The sequence below is a fragment of the Mesitornis unicolor genome, unplaced genomic scaffold, assembly GCF_000695765.1.
Source record: "Mesitornis unicolor isolate BGI_N332 unplaced genomic scaffold, ASM69576v1 scaffold39558, whole genome shotgun sequence".
Taxonomy (NCBI): domain Eukaryota; kingdom Metazoa; phylum Chordata; class Aves; order Mesitornithiformes; family Mesitornithidae; genus Mesitornis; species Mesitornis unicolor.
The window spans coordinates 37,748-63,019 of record NW_010204895.1 but is presented as its reverse complement, the minus strand read 5'-3'; the positions used below and the strand labels follow the sequence as shown (position 1 = coordinate 63,019).

The following is a 25,272-nucleotide window of genomic DNA, read 5'->3' as shown; positions in this document are numbered from 1 at the left end:
GTTTGACTTTGTCTAACCCAAACCCTGTTGGTTTTACTTATTTATTTGTTTCAGTTCCTCTGTATGCTGAAAAAACCTTTCCTTTCTGAGAGAATGGCGGTTTATTAAAGTCGAGGGCTAGTTTCAGCTTCATCATCAACTTTCAGGTCAGTTTAGTGTCATATTTGTCGGGAGTCAGAGTAAGTTTAACCTCAGAAACCTAAGTTTTCTAGCTTCTCACAACAGACACTAGCCAACTTTTTGAGGTCTTATCACCAGGTTTAATATCCTGCATTTTGCACAAAATTCCTCAAATCTTAATTGTAGAAGCTACTTTTAGTAGGAGTGCAAGATGAAAATTTGACGCTCCTTATTTTTGTTGAGGGAAGATGAGTAATGTTTGTGGGTGTGCCATGGTTCAGCTCAATATAAGGGTAACCAAACTAATTTTTGCTGATGTTGAGAAATATAGCACTAGGGAGGAAGTTATTAAATAAGTTCTTCTAAGGCTAGGAGAAAATCTCTTGGATTTGTTGGTGCTGAGGAGCATGAATTCTGCCGTACAGCTATGTTGCATGATACACATGGGCCAGGAAACAAATGTAATTTTTTATTTTGAGCAGTGGTTGATTTGCATGTCTAAGTTTCATTTCTCAGCGTATGTGGATAGTGTGTTTTGTCCATAATCATTACAGAATTTTGAGCATGCTTTTTTTTTTCTTCTTTTTTTTTTTTTAAATGAAAATGTATGGACACGTGATGAAATCATGCATTTGTGTTTGTCTTTCCCGAGTAGCACAAGGGAGAAAAATTGCAATTTCTGAAACGGTGAGTCCATTTGTTTTAAAAAAAACACTAACCAACAACCATCTAAGTTATAAAAATACAAGATGTCCACTGTTCTCATCACTAAAAAAGAAATAGCCTTCCAATAAAGGGGGGCAATAAAATAGCAAGTTCTTTAATTAATTTCCCAGGAGGGAGACTTTTTCCAGAGTCTCATGTGATCATCCTGCAGAGTCAGAAACACTGATGTCCAAATGTGTTGATAACAACATTTCTTTCTGGCAAGTATAATAGAAATAATTACTCCTCTAACTTCTGGTGGGACAGAAGAGAGGGTAATGAAGTGAGGATTTCCCACTAAGCTCAGAAGGCTAGTCTGTGGTTACACCTCATCTGTAGATGTAAACTGTACGTGCCATAAATAGATGTATATGTTGTGGTGGCGATAGTTGATACAGGAAGCTAAGTGACTTTGAAAAGGCTCAACACGTTGGGCTGCTGAGAGTCCAGGAGTGTTTAGATTGCAAAAACAGTGACAGATCTCAGTTTAAAGTAAGGCTCATCAGCCTTCTCCCAGGTTCAGATATCCTCCCAGCTGTGTTTCTGCAAAAATACGTCCTGATCCAACTAGGAAGTTTAATATGAGTAGATGATTATGGCAATTATCCTTTGTTTCCCTTGTGGGAAAGTGCTGATGTAGGGAATGTCTTTTGCACCCAACTAATTTACAGCAGAGCCAACGACATCAAAATGAAACTGAAAGTTCTGCTAGTATCTCTTAGAAATGCGGATTGCTGTCTATAATTTCATTTTTCATTCCCAAAGAAGAAAAGGAAGGGAGTGAAGGAAGGTCACAGGTCAGGAGGCTGACAAGGTCTATAGTGGTAATATGTCTGACCGCTGTAAGAGAAAGGCTTAGATGTACCATGAGCAGAAATGTTGCTGTCCAGGAGCCGGTGCTGTGGAAAACTTGGGGAGGGTTTCAGAGGACCTAACATTTGGGCTTCGGGTCCCATAGGAATAAATACTTAAACTCACCTTGTAGATCCAGCCTGTTAGAGGTTTGACTACTTTTGAGTATAGTCAGTTACATTTTTATCTATCATTGCAACTGGAAAGTTGTTAAGAGAACCAACAGATGCACCTTCATCTTTGTTAACACTCTTTGCCCTTCTTCCTCTGTTCAGTTTCTTAGTAGTGCTCTTTCCCAATTTGCAGGTGTTCACAGGGGCAATGAATTTTCCCAGAAAAAAAGTTAGTTAAACTTACAAATAATTATACGTATGTTAATGTGTGTTTATGCTTTACTACATTACTTTGCATCATTCTGATTGCTTATGTAACTAGAAGTTTAAAGGTTACAAGATAGTGAGCATTATTGCATCACATGCTATTTCTTGAGACAAGATTGCTATCTTAAGTTTGCAAGAAGGTCCGTGAGATTTTAAAGCAGGTGAAAGTATTACTGATTGGTAGCAAAGGTCAGCAGTGGAGAATGGAGCCCACATTTTGGATTTCAGTTCTTTGAGATAGGGAGGTCAGAGCTAGTTACTGAAATCTTAATTTTTCTCAGGAACTCAAGTGCTGTACTAACCATACAAATTAATTATCTCATTTGTCTCTCCAGCCATAAAGCAGAAATAATAGTATTTTTTCACTCCATACTAATGTGTGGCTAGCTAACACAGTTTGTATACTTTTTGAGAAGGAATATAATACCATCCCGTAGACAAAAATGAAACTCCCTAGGTCTTCCCTTATTGTGTCTATTCTGTTGTGTTTGTCTTTGATAGTATTAATAGGAAGATCTTTTACTTTCAAAACCATGTGGAAAGATTTAATGTTAAAATGAATATCATAGCAAGGTTGGGTGTTGATTTGGAATACTGGCTACTCTCAGTTGATTAATAAAGTACACTCAAAACCAGAATCAAAAGCAGTAATGAATACAGGATATGTTAAAATTCAGTCACAAACAGAAATTGATACTGATTTGACTATTTGTAGTTGCTTTAGGACAAATGAAGAGAAAATGGGAAGAAAGAGTGAAGAAAGTGGAAGAACTAGCATCTTACTATGAAAGAAACCCTCTTCCTCCAGTTTATAGACCAAAACTGTCCCAACCCTTTCTGCCATCCTCTGTTTGGAAAATATTTTGTCGGCAGGGTGAAGCTTTCACTTATGTAAAAACGTGCAAAGAGGTAAATTATTTATTAAGTGAATGTTTCTGCTCATTAGGTACTTCCAAGGTTCTTCAAAACTTCACTTAAAAGCTTGTTTGACAAGATTGCAAGATCCTTTTTATTCTTCTTTTTCACCTTCTTCCCAATCATGAAACAGCAAGTTGGGTTTTTTGTCTTTATAGAAGATCATGCTACACTGGAGGTAGCTCTAAGAAATAGTAGTTCTAACTTACAAACTGATAAGTGATGCTAATCTGTAGCAGTAAAAGTGCATTTTGGTAACACTGTAGTGATAGATTTCTTCCTTCTGAAGATAAGCTGTCAGGGTTGGCAGGAGAGTGGGGAGGTAGAATTAAGTAGGAAGAAAGAGGAGGAAAAATAGATAAACAGGAGACTGAGACAAAATAAAAACAATACAGTTCTCCAATGACATCAGAGTAGCAAGCTCAGATGATAAGAAGTGATGAGCTGAATAAATGTTAGGCAAAATGTATTCTCTTTTTTCAGTTTAATACTTTTCAAATTGATTGATGCTTTTAGAAAAAGTACCAGTTTTTTTTCCGTGCTGTTTCAGGTGTTTAAGTAATCCTGACAGTCTGTTTTCCAAAATGAACTTCAGCTGGCTTGGCAGTGGTGGGTTTTTTGTGTTTTCAGACTTCCATTTTTGGATTTAGAGTCTAAAGGATGTTTGCTATAAAGCCATATGCTGCCATCATGTCCATAAGGCTGTTCCTTTCAGGACATTGTTCCTCCTCCCATTAGATGCACTTGCCTCTGACCAGTAGACTTTACAGAAAAAACAGAGTTTAAATTATTGCACAGCAAAGAAAAATTTCACATTTTTACTGATTAAATCAGAATTATGTTCTCAGTTAAAAACATATGCTACTTAGTTTCTAAAAGATAAGTGATCTACTTTCAGTTTTCTAGTATTTGCTAGCCTTTGACCAAAGAAATTAGTGTCAAATAGGAACTTTTGAAGACTTTAACTGGTTCTTTGAATGAAAAAAACTTTAATGTTCTTATTTTAAAAGGATGTTCATGTGTTTGCCTTGGAAAAGAACACACAAAGTGGACAGAGGTTTTACCTTGTGACAACATATAAAGAGCTTTGGTTTTATTACACGTGAGTATTTGAAAAGGTACCCTGTATGTTACCATAAGATACTGGTATACTGGGTACGCTATTACCTAGTAATAGCTTTTACTGGACAGCTGTCCCCAGAAGCCATCTGCTGCTCTGATGAGCATGGAGCTGTAATGGGTTGCCTGAGATTTGATCTTGGCCACAGGGAAAATCTGCATAAGGACAAACCAATTTATTCTATAGTGGGTTTCAATTTTCTTTTGAGTTGTGGACTGATGTTATTTCTTGGGAATTAAGGACCCCATCTACTGAATTTAAATCTAATAGCATTAGATTTGCTTTTGCTGTCAGCTTTCCTCAGAGGATCATAGCAACACATGACACGAACATATTTCTATGATTAGTCATATCAATTTAAATGGGCATTAATATAAATGTCCCATTACCAATTTGTGGTTTTGTATTAGCATGAAGTAGTTTCAAGTACTGAGAATTTCATCATGCACTGAACTTTTTTCCCCAATTTTTTAGTTTTACAATAAAACATTTTGTTATGAAATAAAGAAATCTAAGAGTCAACTTTTATAGGAAAAGTAAGCTGGATTTTTTTCTGAGTTTGAAAATTAGATTAATTTTTAATTTAGTTGGAAAAACTCTATGTAATCTCATTTTTAGTGCTTAAGACATATAAGTGACAACTTATTAAGTGTTTTACTCTAGTTTTCATAATTCCTTAAATTCTCAACAGGGTTTCTGTTGACAGTATGTATTGTAAGACTTGGAGGGATGAGTAACTTAAATTTTAGGCCAGACAAATATTTTTGTTGATATTTTTTGCTGAAGTTAGTTACAGATTTTTCAAAGCATTATGGGGCTGCTACTATTTGTTTAATATGGGTAGTTGATTGAAATAATAGAAGAATATTTAGGACTTGTGGGATCTTTGTTTGCAACTGATAAGTATGTATAATGATTGTCATGAGAGGTTGTGATTTGTTTTTATTTTTCCTTAGTAAAGGTTATAAAACAAGTCTTATGCATTGTTATGAAGTAATTCCTGAAAAAGATGCTTGCAAACTTTATTTTGATTTGGAGTTCTACAGACCAGCAAATCCCGATGCAGATGGCAAGAGTATGGTTGCAAAGTTAATTGAGGTAAACTGGAGCAATTTCAAATTGTAGATTTAATACAAATTTGTTGTTGCAGTAACATGAAAAAGAATTGTAGACCTACTGGTTATTTTTAATGAAGTAAAAACTACTGTTTTAATTAAAGCAAATGTTCTCCTCTTTAAGTGAAATGAAAAAATAGAGAACGATGGCTATTGGAATGCTTGTATTCACTGTAGGCAATGATACGATAAATTAGTTTTTGCAGATTATTTTATGTGCTCTGCCACTTTGAAGCTGCAAAACTGAATGGGTGTTTAGGTATACTTCAGCGTAGCATCAACAAAAGTTCCATTCAGATATTCCTCAGTTCATTTCCTTTGCCAGCTGCTGTAGTCATATATCAAGGCTTGGATAAATCCCTCCTGATTTTAGCTGTCTTCAGATGACAGTTCTTTATAGTTGAGTTAAATTATGATGTAGAGAACATCAGGTGACTTCACTTACCAATTCAGTACCTAAAGTTAAATGTCTTTGCTAATTATCAATTTTATTAAATAGTGCAAATTTCCATTTTATTGCAATTTCGATTGAAAAATTATCTCCACTGCAAATTCAGTATGACAGAAGTGGAAAATAAAGCACGTTTTTAGAAAGATGTCTTCTGTTCCAATAAAATATCTTTTTTTGACTTCTGATGCTTACATGTCCCTAGCTAAAAAGGAAAGAAAGAAAAAGATGATTGAGGTCATTCCTTCATAAAGAACCCTTCATTGATACAAAATCTGGAGAGGTTTACTCCATTGAGGATCAATTCTGAAATCTAAAGGTTCCTCAAGTTAAGAAGATAACTTTGAATTCACTGGGTGGGGCATCTAAAGGCTAAAATCCTACACTTCCAGACCCTTAGGTTCTGAATCCCAGTCCTAAACATGAGTAATCACAAGATTAACTCATTGAAGATTTTTAGAGCTATTTTGGAGCCAGACATACTATGTTTTCTGCTTAGTATCCGTTGGGTCATACCAATGAATTAGCTAAATCATACCAATGAGTTAGCATACCAGCCCTTTATATCATGATAGCCTCTATTTTCCATTCTGGGTAAACATGCAGTACAAACATTATCACTGAGGGTGTGAACTGCTTTGTGGCTGGAAAAAAATCCAGAAGATAAAGCCACTAAATTAGACTTTGACCCGAAAAACTGAAAATCTGCTCAGTTTATCACTGTTACTGCATTCAGTGACTTGCGTATTTCAGAAAATACAGTCTATGTCAAATTTCGTTAAAATTTGCTGTTATTAGTTATATAGATATCACTTTTTTAAATGCTAGAGAAAATAGCCTAATTAATGTTTATAATTTCAGCTTGTCAGCCAAAAATTAAAAGAACTTTATGATGTAAATTGTTCGACCAAAGATGTATTGAATTTAGATTCCAGTACTGATGAAAAATTTAGTCGACACTTAATATTTCTACCCGAAAACACAGTATTTAAGGATAATACTCATGTTGGTAAGTGTGTTCTTTTCTCTTACACCTGGAAATGAAATGTGAGGGTGTGGCTTTGTACAAATGCCATCTCACATTTGGATATTGATTTTTATGGAATTATATGTGGAAATAAATGTGTATTCCCAGCAGAAATGACTACCCATTTCTATTTCATTAAGCCTCATTATTTCTCAACTAATCTTCTAGTTCTTTTTTCTAAAATTACCGTTTGTGTTTGGAAAAATGTAACTTTTTTATGCCTGGTTGTTTTAGTTAAGAAACTACTGTTAAGACTGGATTTTGGCTTGAAAATCGTTTTATGGTATGACTATGATTCCTTAGTTTTCAGGTTAGTGACAGTCTTAAAAATTGAAGCTAACATTATTGTCTCTTAATACCATTGTTTTGTGCTCAGCACAGGGTCAGAAGGGCAGGACAAAGGTGGTTTCAAGCCACTTGTGCATAACATGATTAAGAGAAAGCGAAAGCAATTTTAGTTGATATAAGTTAGGTTTTCATGGGATATGGCAACTTCAATACAAAGAATTGCCAATTCAGGGTTATCTTGACTGCATTTTAAAAATAAGTATAATAATACCTCCTCACTTCACAGAAGTATTTTGAACATATTTTTAAAATACTGTTTATTAAGTACTGAGGAGCTAGTGGTGAGCATTAAGAAAAGTTAATGTTGAAATACGTAATTTCTTCTTCTTGTATATATATTCTGTATGGTGTGCAGTAAAGCAGGCTTATACACTGAGAGCACAATAGAATATCAGCTGAGTTTTGTCTGAGTGAAGCAGGAACTGATGGAAAACAGCTTGCCCAGTGGTGGAATTAAAATCTGTATCAACCTACAAATGCAGAAGTTTGGGTTATTTGCACCTGCATTATTGCACCTGCAGCCTTGGTTTTGTCATTTCCTATTATTTGAGTATTTGATTTTGTAACTTTCTTTCTTTATTGTGTTTGTTTCAAACAAGCAAATAGGGTGAGGGAGAGGAAGCAGAAATGCTATTAGATGGTACCATATTAATAACGTCATGGGTTATTAGAAGGGATAAAATTTAGATTTGTGACATTTAGCTCTGCCACGTGTTCAGGAGGAACTGTGGCAACAGCAGCAGAATTACATGTACTGGAGAGAAGGAAATTATGTGCTTCGTTTCTGGGTTTGCACTGGCAGTTGAACAGGAGGAGCCGAGGGTGTTGGGTTTGTAATTTTGGTCCCAATCAGGTTCCTGCTGTTATTCTACTGGCTGCTTGGTCACGATCTGTCTGTCTTCATTCCCAGTCTTCCTTTCTTACCCTTACCTCTTTTTCTGGCTCTACACCTTCACTCATTCCAGTCTTGAGTAGAGCTTATACTGCATTTCTTGTGTTTTTGAAGTAGCTTCTTACTGTCCGCTGTGTATGCCCTAGCAGGGGGTTGTAGAGAGTGCAGGGAAGATGAGCATCACTTCTGGCCAAAATTCAGATCCTTATCTCAACAGAAAGAGGCCATAGGATTTCTCAGAACCTCTTCTTTTTCAGCTTATTTTAACATTTAAAAAAACATGTTTCTCATGTTGTAGGAGCAGTGGAATCTGTGTCCCTAAACCTTTTTGAGGAGTAGATGGCATGGCACGCTAAGCAGATTGCCAAAGTTACAAGCAAATGTTTATAACATTGGCTGCCAGCCCCAAGCATGACACAGAGGAGTTATCCCTTACGTGACAGTGTGAAAACAGCTACAAACCTCAAAGATTTAAACAGCACTACTGCAATTTTTAGTTCAAAATTATGATCTTTAACTCCTCTGCCACTTTAAAACTCTTAAGTAACACATGGATGATAAGTAATTTGGTATGATAGCAATTTTGGCCTGTGATCTTGATAACTAAATTAGATTAGTCAGTTCTTTCAGTAGAAGCTTGAACTGTTCATTCTAGTCCATTAGTTAAGTGTTCTGCTGATATGAATTTGACATGTTTACGGTCAAACTTAAAATGTATTTAGAGATTGTGTATTCACAGTCTTCCTTTGCCTTTTCAACAAGATGTTGAAGTTGCATTAAAAATTGATTTTTTTTAAAGAATTGAGATGTGGATGAATAAGTTCACGTACGTTACCAATAATATTACACTCTAGACTTTTTACTAATGTACATGAGTAACCAGCCTGACAAACCTGGCTTAAAGCTTTGTACTTTGTGCAAAATACTCTGCTGTAATAAAGAACTAAAAATGCAGCTAACTTCATAAAGTAATTTCACATAATTTATATGAAAAATGTGTCTATATATCTACGTATATCTCCCTTGAGCTGACAGAAAGATTTTGTCTAATATTAAACTTAAAAGGGTTAATATATTTTCCAGACACAGTCTAGTGTTGTCTTTTTTAAAAATTCATCTTTGTGGAATTTTGTCTAGTAAAAATTACTTTGAGTTAGTGGTATTTATGTGGGGTAGACTAGAATATGAACTGTCACATCTTGGATGATACTGTTCCATAAGCATTTTAGGTCAGGATGCATGCACAAAGTACATGGGCTTAAAATTAAATATGACTTTGAAACAATTAGTATGCAATATGTGGAATTAGTTACTGGTCAGAATTAAAATACAGGGACTGAGTTCATAGCTCATGTAAGAAAGATCATGGGAGATCACATAGGTCCACAGTAAAGCTGTGGAGCGCAATGAATTTACATCGATCTGCGGAGCTGACAAATCTTAAATATAAAAATACAAAATACAGTCAAGGATCAAAAGTGTGAAATACAGGATTTGTTTCCCACATCTGACCAGTTAGAAGAAAAGGGAGAGTGAAAACAAAGGGGAGGTGTGTGTGAATGATGAAGAACTCCCAATATAATCTTGCACTGACAAAAACCTTGCTATTCTGACCCCAGAGTGATTGTTAATTACACACACAAAAAAAGGAAGTGGTCAACCAGGACTTTTAAAGATACTTTAACTTTTATTGAAATAAATGTCAGTTCTGAGACAGATACATTTTCTCCGCGAACTGAAGATTGGAGTAACTGTTATAAACCCAAGAAATTCTGTGTGCAGTGGTACAGGTGTGACAGGTGGGTGAAATTCTCTTGAAAGATACAGAAGATATTTATTTCATTTTTTAACTTTTACCTGGGGCTTTGAGTTTCATTTGGGAATTTGTAGTGACAACCTATGCAAGTCTGTTACGTTCCATTGTCTTAGTTTCTGAAGAGGTGACTGCCAAGCCAACTCGCATCTCGGTTTCTCTCTTAGTAGTGAAATCACAGAGGGGAAGACTGTGATATATGTGGTAATATACACACAATTGCTAATTTTCTGGTGTTTAGAAAAAAAAATAATTAGTAAAAATTCTTGCCAAGCATGGATTTCTTATTTACTAGCCAGAACCATTCTGTGCACTGGGCTGATCCAAAAGATTTTTTTTCTTTAAATTCAGGAGGTGAACCCTTTCCCTGCCAAACTCCAACCACTTCCATCTTCGTGGTTTTGAAAAGTGTTTGCACAGGAACAGTCGAGATCTTTATTAACTCGTAAATTATGTTCTCTGTTTTTGTTCTTTTGTTTGTTTGTTTGAAGGTAACTTTGTGAGAACCGTTTTGCAACCTGCCATAAGGTTAATGGAGAGGAAAGCCGCTGCTGTGTTTCCAGAAGAGGGAGCAGGATGCATTTCCCAGTGTCCCGTAGAAGCAGTTGGGTCAGATGGTTCCCTTACAAACCCCACAGCCAACAAAGGTGCTCCCAAAGGCTGGGCAGCCACTGCTCACAAAACCGAGGATATGGAAACATCTCACCAGGGAGAACATCTGGAATATTCCTTTCTAATAGTAAATGATAAAGAAGGAGACAAGCAACTTTTTGTGGATCTAGGTAAATATAAGAAGTGCCTTTAAACTTCTCTGGGATGCAACAAGGTTAAGAAATGAGATGTTCCTGAATCTTCGATTATGGACACTAACAACAGTGTTCTTATTGGTGTCCCTATGGTCGGAACTTAAACCAAATACATTACATGCTGAAACTGTTATTATAAATGCTGTATTTTAAAGGAGCCTTAGGTTCTTGGTCCATGGAACTTCTTACATTACAACATTAACTTGTTTTGTTCTGAAGTTTGAAGAAACTCTTACCACGTAAGAGCCCCTCATTAATTTTGTTCCTAAGGACTTGGTGCTTCTATTTGGATTAAAAGAGGATAGTATATATTGCATTTTTGTCATTTCAGTTTAATTAGAAGTTGCTTAATTATGGAACAAGGCTTACAGATGTGGCCTTATGTATTGTTCTGCATGTATGTCTTGAGTCTTCTCCCTCTGTTTGGAATGGCAGTTGTTAGGTTTTAAGGACAGAATAACACAAATTTTGGGTTGGGCACTTCATGCCCCAGTTGTGCTTAGCCTATTCATGGTATTAAAATGTTTAAAATCTCCAGGAGCACACCACCCATATTCAAACTGAAGTTTGAACGTTCTACCCTCCTCCACCCCTATATCTGGTTTCTCTGCTTTTTTTTTTTCAGAGAAAAGGAAATGAAAGTAGCTTAGCACGCTTGTGTACAGCAGTGTTTATGTACTTGAGGACTGTTTATCATGTTTTTTCTCAGACTTCTCTAAAGAACCCCCAGCTCCTTCAAATTCTCATGGAATTCAGGATCTCTTATTGCTGGCCTCCCCATGTTGGATTTGTTGAAACATAATCCCAAATTTGGCCATCTATTAGGTTTCTCTATTACTGATTCAGAAGTATTGCTTTGCACCTACTGTTCAAAATTCCTTCAAGCATATTCATGAATGGAAATTGAAGAAATACTTATTGCTTACCTTTTAAGACTCTGATGTTGGTCCTGCAAAATTAACCATCCTCAATATGTGTTACACACAGTACCTCAAAACGGGAAGGCTAAAATCAAAATAGCTGGAATTCTGAGTTGCATCATGAGGCTGCAGTGACACAAATGGATGTGACGTTCTTGTTGTATGAGATCTTTTAATTACTTTGTCTTCATGAAAATAAAATGCAACCCACAAGTAATGCATCCACCTCCTCAATACATTCTTAGGTTAGGCAATGTTTACGATACCTGTTCATTCTTTGTTGTTTGTTTTTGAGATTGGAATTAAATTTTCCTGATACGTGCTTCCCAGTGTACCACACACAAGTGGTGTCAGGTATGCAAAGCCTGGGAATTTTGATGAATATGAAGTACTTGCTGGTTAAAATAACTGTAGCTTTTATGCTCAGCTGTATTTCACAAAGTTAATGTGAAAGCACCATCTTTATATATTGAAAGGAACTTCTAGCAGCATTAATGTCAAAAGGATTCAAATGCCTGCATAGAGATGTTGAGTGCTTGTCTCAATTCTTTGATAAGATAAAAACGTACGTGTGTGCCTCGTCTTGCTTTGTTGCATTTCTTCTATGGGAGCTGAGCTGAAGTCAGTCAGAGGTTTTGTCCGTTCCTTAGACCCTTAGCTGAGACTAAGGAAAATTGTTTCATTTACAGGTACTAAGTATCATAAATCCTAGCCAGCATTGTTATCTTAAGAAATATTTGTTTTCCTGTAGGAGTTTATACAAAGAACAGAAATTTCCGGATGTATAAATCATCAAAAGCAGGAAAAAATGTGATTCTGAAGATAGCAGAGGATAATAAGTTTATCCCTAACCATGAAAATAATGTTTCCTTGGAAGAAGCATATTTTCTTTCCTCTTTGATCTGCAACATCAGGTAATTGTTTAATTCTGGTGGAACTGAAAATATTTTAAAAAACATTATTTTAGTGATTTGTGTCCTGCAGCAGTTATGAATAGCTACTGTCAATAGGTAGTTATTCCATCAACGTTCTTACAGTGTAATTTAGGATTTTCTGGTAAAATTCCTTGTTTTTGAAGAAAAAATTTCTTGGAACACTTATTTTCAACCTACCTTCAAATGTTAAAAGAACACAGAAGATGTGGTACAGCTTCTGAGTTGTGCCTCATTTCTCTATACACGCTCAAAATGCCAAAATGTAACCATTGTCAACTTTGGTTCTGTATAGTTCTGAAAGGAAATATTACACATTTCCAGTCAATTAAATACCAAGAGTCTAAATATTTTCCAAAGTGTGATTAAAAAATAAAAAGGATTTTTGTACATATTTACTTGAATACCAGATTTCCCTTTGGTACAGATGCCTCCTTAGGCTGGACAATGATACACAGAATAATCAAGTTTTCTGTATCTAATCTAAACCTCTGATATATCTTGCCCTGCACCGACTGTATCTTAAGATGTTCCTAGTCATTGCTGCAGCAGAAAGAAGTTTGAAATAGTACATCTCTCTGTATCATAATGTATTTTTATTAAAAACATGTATTTGTTGCGACTTCAGTTTTTCTATCCTGTCATGTTCATGATTCTGAACTGATGCCATTAGCCCTGTAGCATAAATTGTGTGGTATATTCAGAGCACAGGTATTAGCTGTCAGAAATATGGATGAGAAATTGTGCTGTGTGATCATCTGGCTTCCAGCTAGTAATACGGCAAGGAAAAGTAGCTCATTGTAGAGAGAGAAGAAAAAATAAATTGCAAGCTTCCAAAGGGTATATATGCACAAACATTACCGTTAGAACAAATAGTCTTGTAAGAGCAGTACAGCAGTGCAGTAGGCCAGCAGTCTTTAAATGGCTGGATCCTGGGATTTTTACCAGAAACTGAATTTTGTTGTTCTGAAGGAGGAAACCTTGCCCTCTGCTGGTACAAGTCAGAGGAAGCTCTCAAAATGAGAAGAAAAATTACTATAGAGATGGTGAAATGTAGCATACAGCATCACGGGATGGCTGAGGCTGTCTGGGACCTCTGGAGTTTGTCTGGTCTGACCTCACCTCTCCAGCAGGGCCCCCTGGAGCAGGTGGCCCAGGACTCTGTTCTCTTATGCCATGCTATGTTATGCTGTAAGAATCACACATTTTCCTTTGTGTTCTCTTCAGAGCAAGGGATGACACAAAAGTTCTGTCATCTAGCTTGTCAGAGGAGGAGAGAAAAATGTCTGCTTTCTTAAACAGTAAAGCTACCAGGAGCAGTAGAGGTACCTCAACCCTTTTCTTCTGTTTAGAAAAAAAGAAAAGAAAGTACTCTTCCAGTAGATGCTCTGTGACTTACTCACCTGGTAACCTCTAGGAGAGCTTTTCTTCAGCTAAATTTCTGCAGGAGGCAGAGCGTGGCTGTACTGAAGGATGCTCTGCAGCACTTGAATGCAATTTACTTTCCTTTCCTGCTTTCACAGCTGCCATGCTTTGTCCCAGTTCCCTCTGTACCTTGTTTTGGGGTGTGGGGTGTGTGAGTTAAAGGATCTACAGGAAATAAACACTGGATTTATCCTGGGTTTTATTTAAAGATTTAGTGTGATCTGTGTACATTTTCTGTCTGTGGTCTGTATAATGTGGAACAACTACATAAGACAATGACAAAACCAGTAACGGGATGTACCTGTGGTCTTGGTTTTAACAGATTCCATGGAAGGTTATCAGGAGTCACCATATCCAGAAATTGATTATTTTGTTCGTTCTTTGGTTAATAAAGATGGGGTGCAAGGAGGTAAAGACCACTTTACTATTTATAAATGAGTATTCTGCAGCAGTAATTTTTTTAAGAATTTATTTTTTAATATTTTTTTTTTTCCTGCAGGGATACGACGATGGAATTACTTCTCTCTGGATGAAATACTTGTGTATGATATTTCTGGTTACCGTTGGTGTGAAAATATTGGAAGAGCTCACAAAAGTAACAACATAATGTATGTTCTTTAACTATTCACTATGAACCAGCTTTATTCATTTTCCTGCTCAACTGTTACTCTATAAAAATGCTGAAAAACTCTTATTAATAGAACCAGCATTATAATTTCTGTGGGGATACAATGCTTTTTTATTTTTTAAACACCTTTCCCCTGCCCCCAATATACTTTGTGATAACTGAACTTGCATTTCCAGTACCTCTGTGAAGTATTCTTCATGCTATTTAAAATATGTGCCTGAAGATGCTAACATACAAATCAGAGTATGTTAAATGTGTTAAGTGGTACTGTGCTTTGATGCTTCTTAGCTAGAGGCTGAACAATGAGAAATAAGGTGAAGAAAACAAACCACTTCTGAATTCATTTACAGTGCATCTTAAATTACATTCTTATGTTATTAAAATGACAAAGGTAACTCCTGCCACCACTTCAGTCAAGGTGAGTTTTGCTGGTGACTCTACAAGGACCTGGACTTCTCATAGTTTTAGCAGAATAAGCATTGAAAAGTGAAGGTTTTTTTAGATTACATTAGAATTGCAGTATATCATTAGTAGAAATATGTAAACTTAAAAATAATTCTACGTAACATTTAACTGAAAGATAAGGAATGTGTTTTTTTGAGAAATAGGTATAAGGAGATCCTCCACAGCTCCTGTGCTAGATGGGCTTGGTGCTTCTCAAGAAAGTTGCTTGAAGCTTGGTGTTTCTAAAGCACAGCTGAAAAGCCTGGGTTGTCAAATCAGTTACCAGGAAATAGTGATTTTTATCTGGCTTTTATAATTAAATGATCTGTTACAGCAGCAGTAGCAAGAAAATCTTAACTTACAGTTAGGTCCCATCTACTAATCTTACTTTAATGACTTTTTCTTCCAAGTTTAATGTAATGAAATAGAATAAATTTCACTTCTGAATGTTAGTCTTAAAAGAAGTGTTTTTAACTTCAGAAGCCTGAAATTTATTGAAGAAACTAAGACACTACAAGTATGTGATATGTCAGTATGAAAGCAATATCCATAGATGGGGATGAACAAAACCTGCTGAGTGTCAAAGAGTTTCCTGTTGTATGCATTTACTCCATTTATGTACTCTTACTAAGAACTAAACTATTTCATTTGTAGGATATTGGTAGATCTAAAGAAGGAAGTCTGGTATCAGAAGTGTCATGATCCCGTCTGCAGAGAAAAAAACTTCAAATCACAAAGTATGTATTCTGCAACTTCAAAGCAATTATACTTAATACTTTTTTTGGAATGTTTAATTAATGCCATGTATTTGATTTAGGTTTTCCATTACCACCTCAGATACGTCTCCCTTTTCTTTTCAGAGAGGTATGTTTTTGTCCTATTGCTATGTTAAAGTTCTTGTGAGTAAAGCTGTCTCTGGAAGCTCCTCACTAGTGCCATCCGTTGAGCTCCATGCAGTAGTTGCACTGGTGTCAAACAGCTCCCCAGAGCAGCTGTGCTGGGGTGGTAGCTCCATATTTTCATTTTTAATTCTCCAGCAGCAGATCTAGCATGAAAACTGCCAGCACAGATAAAGACAAGTTACTGGAGTGGCCTAACTTCATCTGGGACTAAAGATTTTCTTCTGGTTTGGTCTGATGAGCAGTTTCCTGTTCACATACCACAAGACCACTGCAGGTGCAGAATGGGAAAACTGCCCAAGTTAAGCTGTACTGTACATGTCTGACTTCAATGCTGGGCCAGCTAAAACAGAAGTGCTCCTGGAACACTTGAGTCAGTCACCCTCAAAGTTGAAGTTCACTTAACTCCATGTTAGTGTATTAAAGCAGTTATGTTTGCCCACATGGGTAGAACATGTAACAACGTGATACTGTACCTAGATTCTGAGCCCTGAACATAATAGGTTTTTTTCAATGAGTAGGCAAATAAGAGTTGGCCTCTTTGCAGCTTTTAAATTTGCACTTGATGCTTAAATTTCATACTGCAGAATGGCACATTAAGCTCTATTTAAGTAGTTCATAAATAGCTTTTAATATTATTTCAAAGAAAGTGTAATTTAAATGCATTTTTCAGATCCTGACAGTATCTATAAATAGACACTAAATTTAGTTTTTACTTTTTATTATTTTAAGAAGCTGTATACAACAGACTACTCGCAGTTTGCTAGAAAAACAGCAAATTTCTGTTCCTATTAAAACAGGCTTCTACAGGGTAACATGGCCATAAGTTAACCTGTTGGAAAATGTCTTGTTGGCCAGTTTTCTATAGTATCCATTTATGTGACAGTATGACAGCTGCAGATCTTTCAGATCAGAGCAGTTAAAAGGTACAAAGACCACTTTCATATGGAATAAACAGTATTCTCGTTTCTAAAAGGAAGAAGAGTATACACCAATAGATGAAAGGGGGAACACAGAAGAAAAAGTAAACGCACATTCTAATGTATCAGACTTATCAAGTTCAGTATCTCCTGAAAAAAGCTTGTCTCAGCAGTTCCTGTTGGCAGACAGTAAATGGGACAGCACAGGTGATGATGCCTTCTTCCTAGAAGCTACTGAGGATGCAGAACTAGCTGAAGCTGCAAACAATGGTCTGAATTACGCCATGGAAGAAATTCCTGATGAACTTCTTTTGGAAGCCGTAAGGAAACAGGACACTTGCAATAAAGGCAGCAGCTAACCACAGACTTGGCTGGCAAGCAGACTGCTAGCTACGGAGTTTGTGTATTGCAGGCCTTCCATGAAGGATACTGCCATAGAGTTCAAAAGTGCTCTGTCAGAGCTGCAACACCAAGAACTTGCTGACAAACAAGTATCCTCACAACAGGATGATCCTCAACAGGCAGGAGGAGATGATGAGTGCTGCTCAGAGTTTAGCACTTTTAAAACTCTCTGCTGTGTGGTTTCTGTTTTGTTAGCTGGATGTCCAAGTTTTACTAATAAGCCAAGTAAAAATCAATTTCTTCCAGAAATAGGAGGCAATTATTTATTTCAAATATAAATTAAATAAAAAATCTATCACTAGGTTCAACCAAAGTCTGTGTATATATTGCTTTCAAGATCACATTACTTTAACAGCCCAAGATTAAACCCCAACATTGTTAACAGAGCACAGAAAAGCTTTAACTGGAATTGCTATTTCATGAACTTCACTGACATTGAGTAAGTTATTACACAGACTGACAATAGAAAGACATATCCTCTCATTAAGTCACTGACTTGAAGCAAAATAGAGCAACAATGATTAAACAAGCTTTAAGCACTGTCCATTCTAATAATTGTTGCTAACAAATGTGAAAAATTGTATTAAAAAGCACTTAGTTTTGATAAATTCCCTGTCTGTGCAGCCAGAGCATCTTCCAGTCTCCTGTTGATTTTCTGAAAGTGTCTTTCTGCTTCTAGAATTCTCCGTGACTCCATCAGTAGAGCAGGGACGCTGGAAGTTCCATACTGTGAGGGAAATAAATTACAAGGCAACATTTTTAACTCCTGGGAAAATCACTTACACATCTATAGTTATTTTTGTTATTTCTGAATTGATACAGTGCAATTTTTAAAAGTAAAGAAGAGCCACCATTAGTCTTCTGAAATGGTAGGATTTCTTTACACACAGCAGGCGTATAGCTCTGTCTACAGAAAACAACACCATGACCTGAGCCATGGTCAAAGGGGAAGGAGTTGTAAGACTCCATGGAAAGTTAATCTGGTCATGAAATACCAGTGCTGTTCTCAGCATTAAATACCTTACAGAACAAACATGCAGGTACCAGAGCTTTCCCTGCCTTTGAACAATAACAAAGGAAATTGATAACTTGTTTCTCACTGTTAATGTTTCTTCAATTTCTATTAGAAAAATATTAGACCTGAGGATAACTGTTACTCTTCTATGTCCTTTGAATTCTTAGACAGAGACAGCAAGGTAGCAGAATCCTCTCTGAAATACTTTGGTTTCTAACATGAGACCAAAAAGTGAGTGCAATACTACAGTACAGATATGGCAGTGATTCTCAACTTGCTTCCACAAAGAATCAGCAAAATACTGCTATTCAATGCAGGTTAAACTTCAACAGAAATGCCCATCAGTCCAGGAAAGGAAAAGGGATGGGCTGATGAACAGTTCAGAAACACATGCAAAATGTGTACTTACTACCTCTTCTTCATTTGGGTTTTCTTCTCTGTAATCCAAACAGTTTTGCTGCAGCTCCTTTAAATCAGTAAGCAATTCAGTTGCCTTCCTCCAGGAAGATCTCCTTTCCTCTATCTCAGCATATTCTCTTTGTAGTTGTATCAGTTGTGGTTCAGCTCTGAAAAAGATCAAGGCTTTGATGACTATATGTGCATATTTATTTAATGAGTAACTATGAACATATTTCCTCTGAAGAAGACTTAAGGGAAAGGTTGGTCAGATACACAAAACACAAGTTAGTATAACACACTGTTTAATTAGAATAACCAGTGTATTATTTAAACAGGAGCACAGGTCCAAATCCACCAAAAAACCCAGTTTTTTTCCACATCTCCCTTTGGAGTCTGACAATACAACCACTCTCTCTTAGGCACGTCAGACTTTCAAGGGAAGTTTCTTAAGTACCCAGTGTTCTGCTTCTGCACATGCCTGCTTGCAGGCTGATGTTCTGTGCTTATGCTGAAGCATACTGAGGAGCTAGAAACCAGATCTGCCGCTGCCTACGTAAACTGGAGGGCTCAAGCCATTAAAAGAGCACTCAGAAAAGCTGAACAACAACATCCATTTTCATTTAATAGTGTTGCAGCAAAAAAGCTTTCTTAAAACGATCTAATGATTAAAAACAAAACAAAAAATATGACAGCTTTCAGTCTGTGAGGGGGTTCAAACCCATATTGAGGGATGCCTTGAATTATTTTGAGTGAAGTTTGTCCATCGTACTGCAAAGAAAATGAGACTCTCATGGCCATAAAGGGCTTTCAATCTACCTTTGTGGACCCAAGCCCATGGTTTCCTACAGAGTTAGCATGTGTGTTACGTGCAGCTTCAGTATAAAGCTTGTCACTATTAACCAGCTGGATCTGGTGAAGTGTAATGGTTCTTCCAAAGAACATAATTTCTGTGTTGTGTATTTAAGTGATACTTACAATTAACGCCAACTTAGAGAAGAATTTGTGGCCACATGAGATGGAAGCAAATCGTGTATCGACAGGCATCCCTGCCAAACTACAGAGGTTAAATAATACATTCTCCCACCTTAAAAACTAAAAAAACCCTCTGTATTGCCATTGTAAATTTATGATTTATCACCTTTGCAATTCCAATTGTAACATCAGTGTTTTTCTCATGGTCTGAAATGCCATCCCAGTACTCAGTTAGCTAGAAGAACTTGCAAGAATGACTGACTATCTAAGGCAACTGCAATATGGAAAGGAGACGTTATCCTGAGTTTTTGTAAAAAACAAAAAGCAATACAGGAGTTTCATCAAAATAAAATGAAAGAGCAAAAAAAAAATGCTTTAACTTCTCAGTTACAAAATACCAGACTCCTTAAGTTCTTCAAGCTATTGCTGTGCACCATTAGAAACGTACCCAATTAGCTCTTCTCTCACTTGCAACAGTCGCTGCATTTTCTTTTTCATGTTTTTTATTACCTGAAACAGAGTGAGGAAACAATTTCTGTAACTTCAAAGGCAAACAGCTCAAATGCTATTGGCTTTCTTTCTTTGAGGTTTTATGTTTCTGGGTGTGGAAGATTCCACAATACCAGACCTCAGAAACTGCCAGATTTCAGATTCATATTGTGAACATTTTAAAGAACTATAAAGTGTTAAGCACTCATCTCCATTCAAATTTCTCTTAAGGAAGGTTGCATTTACAAGCCTACAAAAGGAGTCTGTGACATTTTGAACTCAAAACATGATCAACTCTGGCAGGTTTTTGTGTGTTGCTGTTTGAAAAATGCAGGATAATATGTATGAATGTATGTTCAGTATGATTGCCACAACTAAGGATAAGCTTCCTTTAATACAACATCCAATTAAAAAAAACGACCTCTAGTTAAAAACTTAAATTTAGCAGCGACAGATCTGATTTTAAACAAATGTATAAGAGGCAAAATAAGGTTAACTCTGAGTGGCTGTGAATGCTAGGTGTGTACTGAAATTTTACATGCAGAGCAGCTTCCTGTAGCACCTCAGATTAAGAAGATTTCAGCACACTAATTGCTACCTCTCAGAACAAGCCTCCTGTTGACTTGTTAAAAGCTATTTTGTCATCAAAATGTTTGTGGAAGAGGTTAATCTGGGCAGAAAGCCTCTGGCAGACAGCACCTAACCTGCTCTAAAATCTCTCTGCTGTAGGGTAATCACCTCCCCTCCTGATGAAATCACGACAGTGTTTTTCTGCTCTTGCACTGGTTCCTCCTCCTGTCCATCTTCCCCTGTTGCATTTTCAGTCAGTTACTGCTCACTCTGGATGGATAGAGGTACTGCCTGCCTCTGAACAAAAATCTTGTGTATATTTAAGGAATGCAGCTCCCTTAGACTTCTCTCCTTTAAACTAAACAATCAAATTCTATCCTTACAGGTAACCATCTTTGCTGCACTCATAGATTTTATATTCAGCTATGTTTCTTGAAGGTTAGCTCTCAAAATGGGCTCTCTGGAGGCTTCACTAGTGCTCATTAAAGAGTATTTTACATGCATAGATATCTACACATCTTAATGTGTACTACTCCTTACACCAGTATAGAAGTGTATGTATGGAGTCTGCATTCCATCACATTTCCTCAGGTCTTTTCCAGAAAACTCTAGCCTCTATTTGTGCTACACTTTTCTGTGTATTTATTTATTTTAGTCAACTTCTTTGACATTTCAATGCCTACCTCAGTATGCTGCACAGTCTAGTGATAGCACATCTTTCAGATATGTACTTACCTTAGCGTTTTTTTTCTTAATATTCTTTAATTCCTGGACTTCCCGTATCTACAAAGGAAAAGAATTACCGCTTCACTATGGATCTTAATTTCATCTCTATCGTCCTAAAAACACAGTTGCAAGAACTACATAAAAAGTCATTTAAAAAAACCCACCACCACACTAGTTCAAAGGAAGATTACCAGTTCCTCAGGCCAGAGGAAGACTGTTCCACAAAATTAGTCATTTTGCACCAGTTAGTGTAAGTCATACTCCTTGTACCAGTTAGTGTAATGCTACCTACCTTAATTTTTCTACTTTATACAATATGTATAAATCTAGTAATTTTAAAACTTGCTCATCGTAATGAATCTCTTAGAACTACAGTTTTGGTACTTATCCATTGTACTTATCATAACTCATACGCAGTCCTGAGTTCTTAGTCTTTCAAGCCAATAAGCTTTTGACAAGTTCAAACTGTTAATTAAAAAGAAGACTTTCCCTGAACTACATTAGAGGTCACAGTCAAGCCTCTACATAAGAGCCACTGAGTTGCAGTATAAAGATTAAATCAACAACCTTTTAAAGATCCAGTCCACGAGCTTTTAAACCAATGTTTTACATATCTGTGTGCTTATTCTAATTATGCAGCTCTCCAGCTTTACTGCATAATGCTTTAGATATGAAAACCACTTCAAGATTATTAGATGCTTTCCTGTTCTCACAAGCTGCCAATTCTGCATTATACTTGCATGACAGCAGTGTTGAATCTAAAGGCAATTCTCATTAGTCAAGAGAAAGTCAAGCACAGAGGTAGCAAATCATCAGCTACACACAACTAACTGTGTTTTCTTATTTAACTAAACAAGAGATGGAAAAATTATCATAAAATAAGTGCGTAAAGGACAATATAAAAGCATAGGTACTTTGACTACAATGTAATATACAGTTCTATAATCACTGCCACAAAATTCATTTTATTTACAGTGTACTTACAAGATCAGTGATTTGGTCCTTGAAAGCAGAACAGAAACCATTGATAGCTTTTCTGCAAACATTTGATTCTATGCTTTGTCTGGAGAAGTCAGAGGGACAAAACACAATTCATTTTTGTTTAGTAAAATCCAAAACTATTCCTTTGAGTAATGAATAAAATCTAATGTTAAGCAGCTAGTAGCACAGCCTACTACAGATCTTTCATGTTCTAGCAATAGGTTAACTTCTGCATTGAAAAACTTCAGCTGAGATGTGTTGTATTTATGTTTGGAAAGATACCAGATCCCTGGAGACCCTCTTAAGATCACATATGAAAAAATATTTGTATTGCAGAACCCTAATAATAATTAAAACAACACCAGAAAGTAACCATGCAATACCACACTCCCTAAAGGACAGCTTATTAGCAAAAACGCAGGCAGTTTGTTTTTTAAGTATTCAGCCATGAGAAAGCAGAATACTTGCCTGTAATTTGCCACTATCTTCTCAAACGCATCCAGAACAATATCCAGTTCTGTAATATCTGTACGAGATCTCTTCAGGTCTTTGGGACACCAAACCTGTACAGAACATGAGCTACCCACTGAAACAACAGAACAAATATAAGCATTGTACAATTCAGGTACATCTTCTAAAATAATAGAAAAGATACTGTGCCCACCATTAAAATAACCATCTAAAAGTTATTAATATTTAATATAAAACTTGACAAGAGGGATATATGAGTTATTTCATCTGTCTTTGATGATGCAACTATGACAGACTCATCTGGGAACACTTTAGCATTTGGATGATCAATGATGTACAACTTGTTTCTTATGCTTCATCATTTCAAGCAACTCCAGGAGCACATTAATAAACTAACTGATAAACTACACAGCATATTGTAGATATAGCTGTTTGTACCAGAAAAAATATTAGCTTAAGTTTGGGCAATCTGCATCACTCAAAGATTCATGAGTTCTTGTGTCATATCTGTACACATTTGGTATTAATACCATATATGCTTCCAAAAAAGCTATGCATAAATACATTTCTTTAAACTTTGCAATGGTATTTTTAACTAATTCCACAAAAAGTTAAACTATGTCTCTTTACACACTCCTAAACGTAAATCCAGTGCTTCAATGCAATGGGTCTAAAGGAAGCAAGATGACACCTCAGAAACAGCTTCTCTGTATGGAAAAACGCCACTACCTTGAAGCTCCCCATCTCAAAGGTCTTTATACCAACAGCTGTAAGTCAGGGACACCCCAAGCTCTACCCCACAGCCTCCAGGCATCCAGACCAAGGGATGCACTGAAGTGTTCTACAGCTCCATACCCACGGGATAATGCACACCTATGCTTTACCCCTTAAGGGTAGTAAAAGGCGAGTCCAGGGACGAAAACCATGGCAACCAGACCTGTGGGGCACACCAGCTCCTCAATTTAACCACTGCTAATGAGTGTCTAGACCAAAACTGAAACTAAAACCTCCCACTTCTAGAAGCAGTATGTTGCTACATACCAGAAATGAAAACCACTGAGTTATGAAAAAGCATTCATCTTGAATGAGGAAAAATTATACAGGAATTTCGAAAAGTCTGCTTTACCAGAAGGATCTGACGTGGTCTCCTCTGAAGGCCGCTTCTTTTTCGCCTGGAATTGAGTAGTATTCAGAGCCTTCTGTGATATAAAAAGCACATTAACTTCCAAAAAAAACCCAAAAACCAAACCTCTAGGTTCACTCATTTAAAATTCTGAAAGATGCCAATTAGGCAGAATGCAGGAAAGCATTTCAGCTTTTCTCAGCCGAAGCTTCAGTAACATTTCCTGAGGGGTACTTCACCAGAATCACAGCAGAGTGACTACACTGACAGCAGCTGTCTGACCACAGTGACCGACTGCCATTGCAGCCACTGGCTGTGCAGGAGGAGGAACATTTTAGGGAGCACAAAGCTCCTCAGCTCAGCACAGTCACCACTCAGTATTGACAGTTCTCTGATCAACAGCACCTCCTCACTTTTCAAGCTCCTTTTGTCCCAATTCTTCCCCTACTTAGGCTACTTTGTGACACCAACACTAACTCTCCAAGAGTACTGCATACATGCAGTTTACTGGTGAAAGACTAACACTCTGTAGTGAATTTTACAACACAATTTACAACAATTCCAATTAATTTCAGTATGTAAAAAACTTTTGGACAAACTGCTGCATAGCTTCTTTTATCATTCTCTCATAAATACGTTTTACTTCACTACTGAACAAGTACAAAGAATCTATACTCCGTTTAGTATGCTGTTCTTTAAGAACATGTACTCCAGACATGAAGATATTTGAAAGAAGAAAAGAACATATTCCCAGATGAGCAAAAGAATGGGCTACAGGATCAAGGAACACTTGGCTATCATACTTCCCATTGACATGATGACCTTAGCCTTAAGTATTTCACTTGGTCATCTCACAGTAGTACTTTGAGGGTTAATTATTTTGGATACAACTAAGTACTAAGGCAGTACTAAGAGAAAAACGAAAGGTTTTCCTCTCCCTCTCTTCTAACGCAGGCATGGCATGAAGTCAGTTAAAATTAAATTGGCTGATATACTCATGCAGCTGTTTCTGTACCATGCTCTCCTCAAGGGCTTTATCTTCAGGATCAGCTGTGTTGGATTTCTGAACATCACCACCAGCCGTTTTTGAGCGCTGCACTTCTTTACTAGGAAAAGAATAACATCCATATGTAAACCTACTCCACACTGAGAAAGAATGACCTTCCACCATACACACAATGAAATCTCGTGTTTAGGGGAACATTTTATACTGCTGTGTCATTTACTTTGTGTTTCCTAAATAGACTACAAAAAAACCTGCAAATGGCATAATAACAAGAACAGAATCTTTATGCCTCCACTGCAACTCTCACGACAGTTTAGGAATTCATTACTAACTGATCACTGGTGTAGCTGTATTGTGTTGAGCAGAAACTTCAAAACAGAGACAAATTGTTACTGAGGACGCTTTAGCA

General features: G+C 36.7%; 2 protein-coding genes across 2 annotated transcripts in view; one reads left to right on the top strand and one right to left on the bottom strand.

The window, feature by feature from the left end:
- The first annotated feature begins 2,786 nt into the window (after positions 1-2,786).
- PRIMPOL (primase and polymerase (DNA-directed)) lies at positions 2,787-17,068 on the top strand. The gene is made up of 12 exons (XM_010191187.1): positions 2,787-2,966; positions 3,983-4,074; positions 5,049-5,190; positions 6,517-6,664; positions 10,227-10,517; positions 12,213-12,375; positions 13,621-13,718; positions 14,141-14,227; positions 14,318-14,426; positions 15,545-15,627; positions 15,708-15,754; positions 16,766-17,068. The coding sequence occupies exons 1-12, from the start codon at positions 2,787-2,789 to the stop codon at positions 17,066-17,068; spliced, it is 1,743 nt and encodes a 580-aa protein (XP_010189489.1).
- Positions 17,069-17,694: 626 nt separating this feature from the next.
- CENPU (centromere protein U) overlaps positions 17,695-25,272 on the bottom strand; it is a 10,026-nt gene continuing 2,448 nt past the window's right edge. Inside the window, exons 4-11 of the mRNA XM_010191186.1 lie at positions 24,873-24,963; positions 23,861-23,933; positions 22,732-22,849; positions 22,267-22,345; positions 21,292-21,339; positions 19,946-20,007; positions 18,536-18,692; positions 17,695-17,838 (exon numbers count right to left, since the gene is read on the bottom strand). Coding sequence (XP_010189488.1) covers positions 17,695-17,838; positions 18,536-18,692; positions 19,946-20,007; positions 21,292-21,339; positions 22,267-22,345; positions 22,732-22,849; positions 23,861-23,933; positions 24,873-24,963 — 772 coding nt within the window. The remainder of the gene's footprint in view (positions 17,839-18,535; positions 18,693-19,945; positions 20,008-21,291; positions 21,340-22,266; positions 22,346-22,731; positions 22,850-23,860; positions 23,934-24,872; positions 24,964-25,272) is intronic.

Coding starts and splice junctions, on each gene's coding strand:
- PRIMPOL (XM_010191187.1), top strand. CDS start 2,787: ATGAAGAGAAAATGGGAAGAAAGAGTGAAGAAAGTGGAAGAACTAGCA. Junction 5,191..6,516: donor TGGTTGCAAAGTTAATTGAG/GTAAACTGGAGC, acceptor TTATAATTTCAG/CTTGTCAGCCAAAAATTAAA. Junction 10,518..12,212: donor GCAACTTTTTGTGGATCTAG/GTAAATATAAGA, acceptor GTTTTCCTGTAG/GAGTTTATACAAAGAACAGA.